We start from the raw sequence: 15,852 nt of genomic DNA, 5'->3' as shown, positions 1-15,852 counted from the left end.
TCGGATCAAGAGACACCCTATTTGGGCACCACACAACTGATTTACAATACTATATTGGTTTCATATTTTGATTGATCTGATTCCATATTTTTATATACTATGAAATGATCATCTCCATAGGTCCAGTTTGTCACTATACAAAATTGTTAAAATATTATGGACTATCTTCCTTACATTTTACATTATATCCCTGAGAGTCATTTATTTAGTAACGGGAAGTTTGTACCTATGATCCCCTTCACCTTTTTTGCCAACCCCCTAAACCCTTCCCTCTGGCAACCATAAATTTCTCTCTGTATCTATGATCCTTTCTGTTTTGTTTTGTAGATTCCAAATACGAGTGAAATCATGTAGTATTTCTCTTTCTCTATCTGGCTTATTTCACTTAGCATAATGCCCATTAGGTTCATTCATGTTGCCACAAATGGCAAGATTTGATTCTTTTTTGTGACTGAATAATAGTACGTTGTGTGTGTGTATACATCTTCATCCGTTCATCTAGCCATGAACACATTGCTTTTGGAAAAATGCTACAAAGAACATGGGGAAGCAGGGGGAGTGCCTGAGGAGCCAAAGCGGGGTGGGCCTGGGGCATTCCAGGGTGTTTTGCCCCTGTGTCATCTTGGCAAGCTGGCGGGGGCTATAGTGAGCACTGACCAGGGGTGTCCTGGTATGTGCCATGGGATGGCTGGGGCTGGTGTGGACTAGGGGCCTGGAGCTCACTGAGACAGTAGACCAGCTGGAACACCTGGCCCCTGCTCCTGTCCCTGCTATCCAGGAGGAGAAGGAATGTAAACTGTGGTGTTTGCCAGCCCCACCGAACTGGATAGACTTCCAGTAGCTCATTTGCCATATGGGAGGGTTCTGGGGTTAGTTCCTCTATATTCTATATAGTCATCTTTTAATATTGTATTATAGTTTATAATATAGTTGTAATATAGTTATTCTATATAGTTGTTCTTTTAAACCATGTCTCCCCCCCCCCCCTCCTGTAGGGTTGGAGTGGGCTGAGGGCCCGGGGATCGGCCAGGCAGCAGGCCAACCATGACTACTTCTGTGCCATCAAGCTGGAAGGGGGATGTAAACCATGTCTCGTCCGCCCACCGGCCGGGAGGGTTCTAGCAGCAGCCGCACCGCTTGGCGGTTCCTTTATGTCCCAGTTGCCTTTTTAAACCAAAGCCCCCCAACCCCCCGTGGCCCTGAGCAGACAAACCTGGTCCCGCAGTCCTCTTCTCCCGGCTGCGGTTCCCAGGAGAAGTTGGTTCTCTTCCTTATCGTGTCTGTCTTTCCTGCCGTTCTCTCTCTCTGTGGTCTCGCTGTCCCTGGTCGGGCAGACGGTGCTCAGGCAGCCCCAGGTCCTCTACAACGGAGTGTGGATTTGGTGTGTCCATGAGGAGGTTAAGCTCAGGTGCTTACATCACCCTCTTGGAGTGGAACCACATCTTATCTCTTTACTTTATGTATCTCATGTATTCTTAACTATTACATTTTTTAAAAAGATTTTATACATTTATTTGACAGAGAGAGGGAGAGATCACAAGTAGGCAGAGCAGCAGGCAGAGGGTGGGGGAAGCAGGCTCCCCACTGAGCAGAGAGCCCGATGTGGGACTCGATCCCAGGACCCTGAGATCATGACCTGAGCCGAAGGCAGAGGCTTTAACCCACTGAGCCACCCAGGCACCCCATTAACTATTACATTTTTTAAACTAATTTTACCACATTTGTCCTTTAAACCTTCATACTTGCTTTACAAGCGGTTGGCCTACTACCTTTATTCACCTCTTCCGGTGAGACTTTTACTCTCATGTATTTTCTTCTTATTAATTAGCACATTTTATTCTTAGCTTAGAAAAGTCTCTTGAACATTTCTTGCAAAGCTGGTTTAGTGGTGAAGACCTCCTTTGGCTTTTTCTTGTCTGGGAAACTCTTAATCTCTCCTTCGATTTTGAATGACAGTCTTCCCTGGTAGAGACTTCTGGTTTGTCAGTGGTTCCCTGTCTGCACTTTGAGTATGTCACGCCACTCCCTTCTGACCTGTGAACATTCTGTGGAGACTACACTGACACGCTTATGAAAATTCCCTTAGCCATATGTTGCTTATCTCTTACTGCTGTTAAGATTTTCTTTATTCTTTACTTTTACTGTTTGACCTATAATGTGTTTCATTGTGCTTCTCTTTGGGTCCATCATGTTTGGAACTCTCTGGGCTTCCTGGACCTGGATGTCTGTCTTCTTCCCCAGATTAGGGATGTTTTCAGGCATTATTTCTTCAAACAATTTTTCTGGCCCTTTTTCTCTTTCCCTTCTGGGATATCTGTAATGTGACTGTTATTTCTCCTTGATGTTCCAGAGGTCTCTTAATGTCTCGTCTCTTCTTTTAGTTCCTTTTCTCACTCTGCTGTTCTGTCTCGGTGTCTTCCTTTGCTCTGCCTTCTAGCGTGTTGGTCCGTGCTTCTGTTTCGTCTCTTCTGCTGTGGTGCTCCTCGAGTGTATTTTTCAGGACAGTTATGACTGCTGTTTAGTTCTTTCTTATATTTTCTCTTTGTTGAAGTTCTTGCTGTGTTCATCCAATTCTTCTCCCAAGATGAGTGAGCATTTTTTTTCCCAAAGATTTTATTTATTTATTTGACAGAGATCACAAGTAGGCAGAGAGGCAGGCAGAGAGAGAGAGGGGGCAGCAGGCTCCCTGCTGAGCAGAGAGCCCGATGTGGGGCTCGATCCCAGGACCCTGACATCATGACCTGAGCCGAAGGCAGCGGCTTTGACCCACTCAGCCACCCAGGTGCCCCTGAGTGAGCATTTTTATGACCACGACTTTGATTATTTATTGCATAGGTTGCTTATCTCCAATTCATTAAGTTTTTTTCTGGGGATTTGTCATCTTTGTTGGTTTAGAACATATTCCTCTGTCTCCTCATTTTGCCCATTTCTCTGTCTGTATATATTAAGCAAAATGGCTACCTCCCTTAGCCTTTATTTATTTACTTTTAATGAACATATAATGTATTATTTGTTTTAGGGGTACAGGCCTGTGATTCATCAGTCTTACACAAAACCCAGCGCTCACCACAATACATGCCCTCCCCAACATCCGCCACCCAGCCACCCCGTCCGCCCCTCCCCTCTAGCAACCCTGAGCACCTGGGTGGCTCGGTGAAGTGTGGTTAAGCGTCTGCCTTCAGCTCAGGTCATGAGCCTGGATTCCTGGGACTGAGTCCCACATTGGGTTCCCTGCACAATGGAAAGTCTGTTTCTCTTTCTGACCTTCCTGCCTCTCATGATTTTCTCTCATTCTTTCTCTCTCAAATAAATAAATACAATCTTAAAAAAATAAGTTTCTTATAGTTTGTCTCTCTCTCTCTGGTATCATCTTGTTTCATTTTTTCCTCTCTTCCCCTATGATGCTCTGCCTTGTTTCTTAAATTCTGCATATCAGTGGGATCCTATGATAATTGCCTTTCTCTGATTGACTTATTTTACATAGTTCTCTCTAGTTCCACCCATGTTGTTGCAAATGGCAAGATTTCATTATTAGGATGCACAGTGTTCCATTGTGTGTGCCACGTCTTCTGTATCCATTCATCTGTCGATGGACACCTGGGCTCGTCCTATAATTTGGCTATTGTAGACATTGGTGCTTATAAACATTGGGGTTCATGTGCCCTCCAGATCACTACCTTCATATCTTTGGGGTAGATACCTAGTACTGCAATTGCTGGGTTGTAGGGCAGCTCTATTTTCAACATTTTGAGGACCCTCCATACTGTTTTCCAGAGTGGCTGCACCAGCTTGCATTCCCACCAACAGTGTAGGAGGGTTCCCCTTTCTCCGCATCCTCACCAGCATCTGTCATTTCCTGACTTGTTCATTTTAGCCGTTCTGACTGGTGTGAGGTGATATCTCATTGTGGTTTTGATTTGTATTTCCCTGAAGCCGAGTGATGTGGAGCATTTTTTTCATGTGGCTGTTGGCCATCTGGATGTCTTCTTTGCAGAAATGTCTGTTCATGTCCTCTGCCCATTTCTTGATTGGATTATTTGTTCTTTGGGTGTTGAGTTTGGTAAGTTCTTTATAGATTTTGGATACTAGCCCTTTATCTGATATGTCGTTTGCAAATATCTTCTCCCATTCTGTCAGTTGTCTTTTGGTTTTGTTAATTAACTGTTTTCTTAGCTGTGTAAAACTTTTTATCTTGATCAAGTCCTAATAGTTCCATTTTGCCTTTGTTTTTCTTATCTTTGGAGATGAGTCTAGCAAGAAGTTGCTATGGCTGAGGTCACAGAGGTTGATGCCTCTGTTCTCCTCTAGGATTTTGATGGGTTCCAGTCTCACAGTTAGGTCTTTCAACCATTTTGAACCTATTTTTATGTATGGTGTAAGAAAATGGTCCAGTTTCATTCTTCTGGAAGTGGCTGTCCAATTTTCCCAATACCATTTATTAAAGAGACTTCCCCCCCATTGGAGAGTCTTTCCTGCTTTGTTGAAGATTAGTTGACCATAGAGTTGAGGGCCCATTTCTGAGTTCTCTATCTGTTCCATTGATCTAGGTGTCTGTTTTTGTACCAGTACCACACTGCCTTGATGATGACAGCTTTGTAATAGAACTTGAAATCTGGGACTGTGATGCCACCAGCTTTGGTTGTCTTTTACAATATTCCTTTGGCTATTTGGGGGTCTTTTCTTATTCCATACAATTTTTAGCCTTTAATGAGTGGTCTTATATAGGAGCTGTTCCATGTGGGCCAGAAGTACAATCTCCTTTGGTCACCAGAGCCAAACGCTATATGGGCATTCCCTTGTATGTACTGTATTGCTCACTAGCTATGGTAGGGTTGCAGCTGCTGTACAGGGACATGGGGCCCGGGATACTTTCCCATCCCACTTCTGTCCAGGGGTTCAGGGTGCTCACCCAACCCAGTTGTGTCTTGGCTGCTGAATAGGGAGGGCAAGGCTCAGGGTGCTCCCCTGGCCAGTTGTAGCTTGGTATCTGTGAAGGTTGTACAGGGAGCAGGGCTCTCACCCGGGCTGTCTTCCTCTCTACTGCTGAGCAAGGAACATGGGGCTTGGGACACTCACTTGACCTTGTTGTGGTTTGGGTGTTATGTTGTATGGGTGGGGCTCAGGACGCTCACCCGGCTCAGTTGCAGCACAGGGTAGGTAGATCATGCTCTCTGGTGCTGGCAGGTTGGAGGGAAGGCACCAAAAATGGTGCCCTTTGACTCTGTCACCAGCAGATTACAATGAGATTGTAAAAATGTCTGCCAGGACTTCCGTCCCTGCATAGAGTCCCTGAAGATTCCTGTCTCGCCAGTAGCTGCTTTAAAGTTAATAAGTGGGTCTCCCTTGCTTATGGCTTAGACACTTTTCAATCTGTTGCTTTTGTGCTGGATCTCAGGACAAATAAACCATCTAAGAGTGTGATTTCTGTATTATAAGTCTATGATTCTCCTGATTTTTATTGCCCAGATTTTCAATACCAGACACTTTGGAGGCTCATCTTTATAGTGCCAGCTCAAAGGGTTGGGTTGCCGAGTGTGGGGAACAGCCCCTTTACTCCTCAAAAGAGAATCCTATATTTTGGGGATCCTTCCAGGTTGTGGGGTTACCACATCAACAGTGGGATCCAGAGAAAGTTCATGTCTTTGCTTCTTTTACTCTCAGTGCATGTCTTGTCTTTTTTGTGAATATATTGAATTGTTTTAAATACATTGTTCATCTAATTTTCTAGTTCCTCCCTTTCAGAGTAAAATTATTCAATATATAGCTCCAGTTTGTTGTGTTCCTGGAGGAGGTAAATTCAGGGTCTTCCTATACTTCTGTCTTGGATCCCCTTCTCCTTAATTTTATAGGTCCTCTTTTTTCCCAATACCTACTGATCGTGATGAAAAAGACAACAGTAATGGCTGTAACAGAACTCAGTTATCCAAACATAGCCTTCAAATGACAGTTAGTTTGCAGTGACTGATAATCATGAATTCTTAAATGGAGATAGCCTTGGTTTAACAAGGTTGAGCCATAAAATCAACCCCTTATAATTTAAATTCATCAAATGTAGTGTCAAAAAATCAAAAATATTTGCTAGCCTGTGTTTTTTCCTCTATCAGCTTATTTAAGTTTTCCATCAGCCATGTAAAGGGGGATGCATGAGAAATCTCGATGCCCCACCAATCCTTACACTTCAGAGCATCTGAAAGAAAAAGACTGATCTCTCCCGGCCAGCCGATTCCCTGAATAATCAGTAATAAACACTAAATGGAAAAAAAAAATAGTAACAATAAAATATATGGAAAAGTGCATGTTAATAATTAAATATTTCTGGGGGCACCTGGGTGTCTGAGTGGGTTAAAGCCTCTGCCTTCAGCTCAGGTCATGATCTCAGGGTCCTGGGATCAAGCCCTGCATCGGGCTCTCTGCTTCCTCCCTCTCTCTCTGCCTGCCTCTCTGCCTACTTGTAATCTCTATCTGTCAAATAAATAAATAAATAAATAAATAAATCTTTTAAAAAATATTAAACATTTCTGTATCTAATGAATACAAATCTTCCAGAAGTCATCTAAGTTAGAAATCAGGGTTTCAAAATAGTATTTGTTACAGAAAGCTGAATGTTATGGATAAATCTGAGCTAAATAAATACACTTTTTAAAAATACTTCCTATGTAAAACAAAAATTTTTTTCTAGACTGAAATATAGAAATAAAAATTGTTTTGCGCTATTTACTCCATGTTGCTTAACAGCCACAATTATGCTTTTCAATATTGTATTTAGGAAAGGTTTTTAACTAAGCTGTTCACATGTAGTAAGCCCCGAGACTCCTGGGAATGTAATTATCTGGTTTGTTTTGAATCAGACTGTCTGCAGTTAGTCTAGTGTTTTAATAAGGTCTATAAGGATTAGAATCAGTCAACATATGAATTATGAAACTTCTAGTCAGCCCGAAGTACACACAGAAAAAAAAGGTAAAATCATTTGGGAAGTTGGGTCTTCCTACATGACTGTGGTGTATTGTTTACAGCCATAGTAAGTATAGGTTTGAAACTAGGAAATGTGAGATTCAATGAAGAAAGGTTTGTCATTGAAGGGAAAAGTAATCATATACTTGTCAACATGTAAATTTTCCCAACAGAAGCAGGTGGTCTTTATTGACTGCAGCTAACAAAGTGGAAAGAAGTGTTATTGCAGTTTTGATCAACCCAGGTAATTTTAAATTGTGGTCTCGAAATTTATCTAATTGAGAAAGAAAATAGTTATCACAATTTCTCCCTGTGAAATTTGCCATATATATTTTAATGAAAATGTTTTTCCATCATTTGCAATTGATTTTATTACTTTTTTGGTATTTAGCATTATAAATTGATTATAATCATTGTGATTTTTTTTTCTAGTCAAACTGAAAATGTTTTTACATATTAAAAAGCCCAGTTGGGCAGAAGCTCCCTGAGTTCCCCCACTGCCACCAAAAGAGAGGCTCAAAATAAAGAAAAAAAGATAAAGTCAAGGGAAGAATTTATTTTGATGGAGCAAGCGAATCTAAGACAATAGAACAGTGTTCTCAGAAGAAGTTCGTCCCACAGTCGCTTCAGGAGAGCTTATTGATGTTTTAACTGGTACCTTATCAACAGCGTGTAGTTTAGGGGAAGGTCCTTAATTAGCTGTCGTAAGTATCAGGGACTGATCGGTAAATCACTTCTGATAAATGCATTACAAAGTCTCCTAATTCCATCCACCTTTCCTATAGTTCTTACACATTAGTCTACTGATACGAATTTCCCTTCTGACAGGAGAATGCGATGACTGCCTCATGAACATCATCTGTTGGCTGCTGCGTATCTGATTGTGATTTAGGAAACCTATTTTCTGTTAAAAGTCAGTTCCATGTGAGCTCAGGTCCTGCGGGACGTCTCCAGAAACTGCATTATTTCTGTCCAGACTTAGACTATCCCAGTGGGAGACCAGGCCCTGGAACAAAGGTAGCCACAGCTGGGCTTACACTCTATAGGGATCCAAATGAGAGCGTCGGTCTCAAACAGCACTGCTGACAGCCGAACCTGCAGAGTGTGTAAGTGGATTCAAAGCCCAGTTGCCATGAGAACGAACCAAAGGTATTTCTGCTGCCATTTTAATTTATGGAAGTCACACAAAATGTCTGAAAACATAGCAGCCAAGATAATGACTTTAAAAGATAGTCCGGGGTGCCTGGCTGGCTCAGTCAGCACAGCATACAGCACTTGACCTCAGAGTTTTAAGGTCAAGGTCCACATTGGGTGTCGAGATTACTTAAAAATAAAAATAAAATGGACATTGGGGAGTGTATGTGCTTTGGTGAGTGCTGTGAAGTGTGTAAACCTGGTGATTCACAGACCTGTACCCCTGGGGATAAAAATATATGTTTATAAAAAATAAAAAATTAAAAAAAAAAACACTCATTTTAAGCTTTTTCTGTTGTTTTCCCTGGACAGTCTTTCCCAACATCTTGGATTTCATATATATGGAAATTACTTTCCCTTGAAAAAAAAAAATGGCTTAGTCAGTTAAACGTCTAACTCTTGATCTCAACTTGGGTCTTGAACTTCATGTTGTGAGTTGAAGTCCCTTGTTGGGTCCACACTGGGCATGGAACCTACTTAAAATAAAATTTATTTATTATTTTTAAGTAAATTAAAGATATTCCAACACCCCAAAATGTAGACTCCCTGAACTTGAGTACGGTTCAGCAGAGGGGCTCTTGAAGGACATGTAACACCCTAAGTGTGAACAGCCTTTGTGTGATTATATTGTTTAAAGTCCAAATAATTTTAAGTGGAGGAGGCAGGGATACTGTATCATTTTCTCACTTACGTATTTTGCATGCTGCAATTTTATTTTATATTCTATGACATATCTTAACAAGTCTTCTCAATGAATGGAAAAATAATTTGGCTATACTCGGCTTTCATAGTAAAAATGTGAAATTTGGAGAACATGAAATATAAAGAGAAATCAAGTTCATTATAAAAACAAAGAGTATTCAAATATTTTTATTTTGACACAGGGAGTCTAAGAGTGGAAAAAGTAATAATTGAATATTTACTAGATGAAATGACAGTTTAGGGAGGAATGTTTTGTTGTTTACCCAGAATTAAAGAATACGTCCAGGGGACGCTGGGTGCTAAGAGTTGAACATCCAGCTCCTGGCTTCTGCTCGTGTTGTGATCCTAGAGTCGTGGGACTGAGACCTGAGTCAGACTCTGTGATCAACACGGAGTCCGCCTGGGATTCTCCCTACTTCTCCCTAGGCCCTCCCCTCTCTAAAATAGGTAAATTAAAAAAAAAAAAAATGCATCAAGTACTTTTTAGATTTATTGTCTTTAATGAGCTATGTTTAACATTTTACAAATCTTCAGATTGTTACAGTTTTCAGCAGTAAATATAGTAACAATGGCATTAAATACAGTGAACTGTGAGATTCCTCTGTTGAAATACAAAAGATAGAAATACTCAGAAACAAGGGCAATGTGTCAGCTTAAGGTCTGAGACGGAAAGGAACATGGTCACGTTCTTTACAACGCCAGCACACAGCTAAATGAGTAACTCATTCGCTATAAATGAATACAAACTCTGAGCTTCACCTTTTGGGAAGTTTTGGCGGACATTATTTGACCCACAGATTCCTACAACTCTGAATGTACTGATATCAGAGGACTCAAACACAGAAAGTGATCCGAAAATGATCGCCGGCGCAAAGTGGCGCTTTCGTTCCGCAACACTTGTGACCTTCGTGATTCTGCGTATTAAGAAAGGGCGTAAACCCTGTACAACTGCATAAATGCCATAAAAATTCATTTTATAAAGTCTCAAGATCATATGTATTCAAAAATACATATAGCTGTGCTTTAGTAAACGAATCCATCAGTTAATTGAGGGATAATTTTGCTTTTAAGATATATCCAAAGTAGATATACAAAGGATCCACAAAGGTTAACAATTCGTGATCAAAATTTGTAAGAGTTACATTGCAAAAAACTGTTGGTTTTCAATTTAAAAATTTAAGAAAGTTGTGAATATTGTAGGGTAATTATTACTTGGGTTAAGAAAAAGTAGATGGCTTCAGCTTTTTAACAGGAAATCTGTGAACTACTCACAAATGAGAAGTCGCACACTTATCATTAGAAAAGGTAAACTGCCTATACTTCCCCATTGAGAACAGAATGTGCAGTGTATAAAAAAAATATTTTTATTCTGAAACCCAAAAAAAAATATTTCTATAAAAGCCCCTGGGGATACATCTCATTTCCTTTACGTAAGAATGAGTAAGTGGCATACTTGAATAATATACCCTTATATCAACATATGTATTCCATCACCAAGCTAAAACATGAAACATTTTTATTTAAAGGTAGGGAGAATATAAGCTTAAAATATTGAAGTGCAACAGTTTACTATATAGTTTCTAACTTCATTCCAACATAGCTTATCAATGTAAACTGGATTCAAAAAAACACAAGAGAAATGTTACTTGCATGCAAAAATCGTTGTTCCAACATGAAACACTAGGTCTATATTTTTTGATTAACAAAACTGCACATCTGTTTAATTTGGCTAACAGAAAGAAAATGCACATCAGAGAAAGATGTTAGTGTATCCTCCCAACAAGCACATCTATGTCAAAGGCACTTCAGCAGAGCACTAACTGTAACCTCTTCCGAGTCATTTCCATCTATGCCACTTTGATGCATCTTTCTGTAGACCAATATAAACCTCCGACTCCAGAAACTAACTCTAGGTATTACCCCAAATATCTCTCTCTCCTATGGATTGGGTAAAACATGGCAAACTTTTGCCTACGTTTTTAAGTTCTTTGGGTTAACACAGAAAGAGTACTATCCAACAGGTTTGGTGTTATAGGAAAAACTGAAGTAATTAGAGGAAAAAAATGGCTGAAGTCGACTATCTTGGGGGGAAAAAAAGCAGTTGTCTTTCATTGACTATCCATCTGTAGTTTGACTATAACTAATATATTAGGCTAATTTTGCTTCTTTCAAATTGTTTATGTGCCCTGGGTCTCTCTGTTGCTCCTGTGTTGGAGAGAAGCGGATGAGAAATACAATAATCTAGTCTGACTTTTGCCCCTGAGAGAAGGGGGAGCTGCTTCAGACATTCGCCTTCACGGAAATTTGGAGAAAACATGGGATGAATTGATTTTAATTAACAAAGAGCTTTATTTTTAGGACATATGAATGATAATTTAGAGTTGAAGACAATTATAATTAAAAACAGCTGTTGAATGTGTTCATACTTAATTCTTTGCGATGATGAAAAGAACATGAATATATTACTTCCAAAACTAGAAAAACATGTTGCAAATGCTAAAAGTGATTTTAAAAAACCTTTTACTTCTCCATTAAATCAAAACATTTTCTAAAATATCTTTTACAAATGTCAAGAGAAAAGCATCTGGATATACGTGTAACATTCTGAAGGTATTTTTGAGTCTAGGAGAAATAGAATTTCTTTTCCTGCTTATGAACATTTAAAAAATAAATGTTTATTTCCTTTAGTTTCACATATTTTGTTAATAAACTGAAAGCTGCTTATGAATACTTAAATATTTTTAAAATCAAGTTTAAAATGAACATCTGAATATTAATTTTAAATTCAAGTTTAAAATGAATGAATTGTGGGGGACAGAAAAATATCTTAAAGCTGATTTTAGCTTACATGTATCATTGATTCTTAAAGTATGGGGTTTTGTTTTTGTTTAACATTGCTAAAGTTTTCCTTGACAGTTTCAATCATTTCACTCTAGAAGTAGGGAGAAAAGAAAATTTAAAATAAAAATGGAAGTATCAGAGCATTCTTTTTTCAGATTTCTAAATAACAAGTTAACACCTCATCATTTAGTCTGTGAAGTTATATCCAAAAACAACCAAAGAGCTGCTTTTTCCCTCTCTAACAACCACGTAGCTTCTTGCCTATCTTACATGAGCAAGATTTATTTGGGGGTTGGTACAGTGCACATGCATTTTATTGCAAAAAGGGAAATATTGTTTGGCCTTTAAATTCTAGAGGAACATCGAGAACATTTATCATTATTTTCATCTACAGGCAGAGGAGAACATAATAGTCTTATGTCACAAGGCTACGATGTCCAATAGTTTCATTTCTAAATGTTTACAGGGGCGGGCATGAGGCAGAGGCAACTTTTCTGAAAGCGACTTTCGGAGTGCGCACTTCACTGTTTTCTGAGAGAGGGCTACATTGGCTGACGGAGCAGGGTTTTCAGAGAATTAACGTCTTGAAGCTACTTCACATTTTGAGCTCTCGGATACTTCAAATTCATGACTCAAAAGTAAATGAAAAGAATAGGTCAAAAAAAGCATTGCTTGGTATCTTTCTCTTTCATTAGTGAATTGCCATTTTACTATTTACTCTGCTTGAGACACGTCCAGGGACCATGACTGCTCAGTTCCAACTTCTTCAAAAGTTCAGACAGCGGCTTGCAAGGAGCAAGAACAAACACGAGCCAGCACACTCGCAACGTCCTCGGCGTCAGTTCATGGGAATCAGTGGGCGTTCCTCTCGCTTCTTCCAGATAGTAGTCTTGCTATCTTTTTTGGCGAGTGGTGGTCTGCCCCTTTTCTTGGTAGGGGATAGACTGGCCTCAAAGCCTTCAACAGCACTTCTTCTTCCCAGAGACTCTTCCCCGGGCGCTCCCAGGATTGCTGCGCCCCCGCCATCCAGGATGTGCCTCAGAGCTGGGTCCTCGGGGGAGCAGACGGTGGTTCCGCTCTCACTGCTGCTCAGGTCTAAGTCTTCTAAGTAGAGGATCTTCGGCTGGTGCATGCTTTTGATGAACGTTTTCTCCCTCTCGAGTCTTCTGCTTGAGAGGTGCTCATTCATGTCCACCCCAGAGTCCAAGCTGGTGTCATTGCTCTGGGTTCTCTTGCCCTTTTTCAGGTCTATAAAGGAGTGTCTCACTTGTGCGACTGGTTTTCCATCAAGAGACACGAACCATGCTCTGGGGTGGGGGGAAGGCTTTCCCTTGGACAGCTCCAGGAGCGTCTGTTCTGAAATTCCCTGAAGCTCTGAGGAAAAGGGAGTCATTACGACAGCCTCGTTTAGCGTTCCCGGAACAGAAACCGACTCTAGTAAGCTGTTTGAGTATCGGCTCCAATCTGAAGTCTGGGACGGCAAGCTCTGCTGACCTTCAAGGGGGATATTCTCTTCCCTGGCATCCGGGGGCTGTTCATGAGAATGCACTGGCATTTTGGGTAGTGTCTGTGTGAAGTTCTCTCTACTTACTGGTTCCATCAACTGACCGTAGACTAACTGTCCCTTTCTTGGCAAAGTAGCTGACTTAGCATGTAACTGCTCTGGAGGGGAGAAGAGGTCAGATGTCTGAAGGATGGCAATCGGCTGACTGTAGATATGCATAAGCTGTTCAGGAATGTGGGAATGTCCATATGCCTCTTCATGACCTGGGCGGTATCTCTTTTCTTGTGCATCACCTAGAGATGAAGACAGATTGCTGTTAATATGTTTAGGTTGTTTGGACCCTACATTGGGCTCCAAAGACTGTGTTGGGTTTCTTGAGTAGTTGTTTTGATTGGCTGATAGAAATGGAATATCTTCATTGTAGATTTTAAAATTGTCCCGAGTTTTTACCATGGAAACTCTTTCTTCTGCTTCTGCCTTTGCTGGCTCCTTTTTCTGAGGGCTATATGAGGAGTTTTTGGCATTAAATAACTGTGACTTGTCCTCAGCTTTTAATGAAACTTTGACTGAACTTATGTGATTTATGTGTGTTGTTGAAGTTGTCTGGTCTCTCTTGAGGACTTCAAGTTTAGTGATATTTCTTTCTCTTTTCTGCGGAGTACCACATTTATCCCTAGAGTAGAGGAGATGGCAAAAAGTGTTTAAAACTTATGATTTAGAAGAGTCATTAAAAAAAAAAACTATCCCATGATATGGTATTAATATATACAATGCTACTGTTAGAGTATATCCACTTTTATTTTAATCTACATATTGTAAAGATCAACCTACTTATTTTTACAAAGGAACTTTGTAATACCCAGAACACACTGACATGATATTATGGCAATTTTCTGTATTTATAAATAGTATTTTTCTTACCTGCAATAACAAAGAAGTACAGCAAAAAATCCAATGACAATGACTATTGTTCCTCCTAATATGGCTGTGAGAAACACTGTGTGGTAGGCGCTTATGTCCCTTCCGCTTCCGTGTATACCTGAACCTAAATGTGAAACAGAGAAAATATATTGTTTTAGATAAAATTTTCAACCATGTCCTACTCTGGGTACGTGCACATCGAGTAAGTCTGGGTACACAGTGCTGTTTGGTTGCTCCTGTCTCAGGGGCAGGCTTCCCAGTGGGCAGAGCACATGTTCCCTACACTTTGGGCTTCATGGGTTGACTTGTTCTGCTCAGTGAAACGTGGACACCGTAAATGGGGCTGCATTATATGGTCCTGCCCTCTTGCTGAGACCCTCTTACATGAACAGTGTATCCCGACGTGCTGCCCTTCTTTCAACCTATGTTCTGGAATGAGAACAAATGTTGAATCGCATCAAGCCAAGCTCAACAGCCGTGACAGCGGCGTCCAGGCCAGGCAGCGAGGAAACCTGCTTCGGGAGGCGGTAAAATGGACCCACACTGTAGGGCAGCAAAATCTTCGGTGGATGAACTAGGAGAGGATATTTCTGTGCCCAGAGGTTTTGGGAAAGAGTGTTGGTAGTAAGACTTATTAGCTATGTTCAATTTAAAAAGAAATTTTAAAGATAAATCCAAAAAAGAATTTGCTGAAGGAAGTAGGTATGAAAAGTTTTTTAGAAAGAATCCAAAAATTGGGGACTTGAAGAATTCAAAGTTGCCACTCTTTCAGCCTGGCCTCTAGATGAAGATGCCACACAGAGGCACACATGGCCCAGGACCTTTCTATGTGAGGACACACAGAAACACTGCGGCTGCCTCAGCTTCACTACGGTCAAAGTGGATGAAAGCGCTCGGAGGGCCAGTTGGAGGCTATGAAGATTCTGCATGCAAATAAATGCAGCTGATGTCGAGGTAAACCATGGTAATGTCACTGAGACTGCATGGTTCACAGTGACATAACGCGTCTACTGGTCATTAGCAACTAGAGTCTGCTATGTATTCAGGACGTTAAGAGTGGTGAGACAACTGGTTTCCTAGCAAACTCTACCATGGGAAATGTCCAGAATGAGGCTTTTAGCTTCACCCAGGGTACGAGAAAAGACTGAGGATCATGAATCTTTGGGTCCTTTAACTTTTGCACCATCTAATTTGATAAAACAGAAGTAATAATAATGGTAGTAGTAACGGTTTCGGAGAATAAGTATTGTGGTTATTCATACAAACTTGGAGCTAGTGTCCTCAATTAGAATTCTAGTCTAGGGGCGCCTGGGTGGCTCAGTGGGTTAAGCCGCTGCCTTCGGCTCAGGTCATGATCTCGGGGTCCTGGGATCGAGTCCCGCATCGGGCTCTCTGCTCAGCGGGGAGCCTGCTTCCCCCTCTCTCTGCCTGCCTCTCTATCTACCTGTGATCTCTCTCTGTCAAATAAATACATAAAAAAAAAAAATCTAAAAAAAAAATCCTAGTCTATTTCTTTTTTAAGAGAAACTTACTAAAATTTAATTTTCTTTAAATATATACCTTTCTTTCAGCTCACACGTTCGCTGGAGGAACAGAAATCCCCACCCCTGTAGGCAGGAGACTCCACGTCCTCAGACTGATACGGATGAAGCGTAAAAGTACTAGTTACAGGGAAGAAGGCAGCTCTTGCGACCTTCACTTTCAGACACCCCCACCCCCGTCACTACAGGACCCTTTTA

At 40.8% G+C, this 15,852-nt stretch overlaps 1 protein-coding gene across 1 annotated transcript in view; it reads right to left on the bottom strand.

The window, feature by feature from the left end:
• Window positions 1-9,327: 9,327 nt before the first annotated feature.
• The window catches only part of FAM171B (family with sequence similarity 171 member B), a 65,236-nt gene continuing 58,711 nt past the window's right edge, over window positions 9,328-15,852 (bottom strand). Inside the window, exons 7-8 of the mRNA XM_045086445.1 lie at window positions 14,114-14,237; window positions 9,328-13,865 (exon numbers count right to left, since the gene is read on the bottom strand). Coding sequence (XP_044942380.1) covers window positions 12,527-13,865; window positions 14,114-14,237 — 1,463 coding nt within the window. The 3' untranslated portion in view covers window positions 9,328-12,526. The remainder of the gene's footprint in view (window positions 13,866-14,113; window positions 14,238-15,852) is intronic.

The sequence above is a fragment of the Mustela putorius genome, unplaced genomic scaffold (genome assembly GCF_011764305.1).
Source record: "Mustela putorius furo isolate JIRA1106 unplaced genomic scaffold, ASM1176430v1.1 tig00000992_pilon_pilon_pilon, whole genome shotgun sequence".
Classification (NCBI taxonomy): domain Eukaryota; kingdom Metazoa; phylum Chordata; class Mammalia; order Carnivora; family Mustelidae; genus Mustela; species Mustela putorius.
Note: the sequence above shows the minus strand (reverse complement) of the source record. Positions and strands in the feature narration are given on the sequence as shown.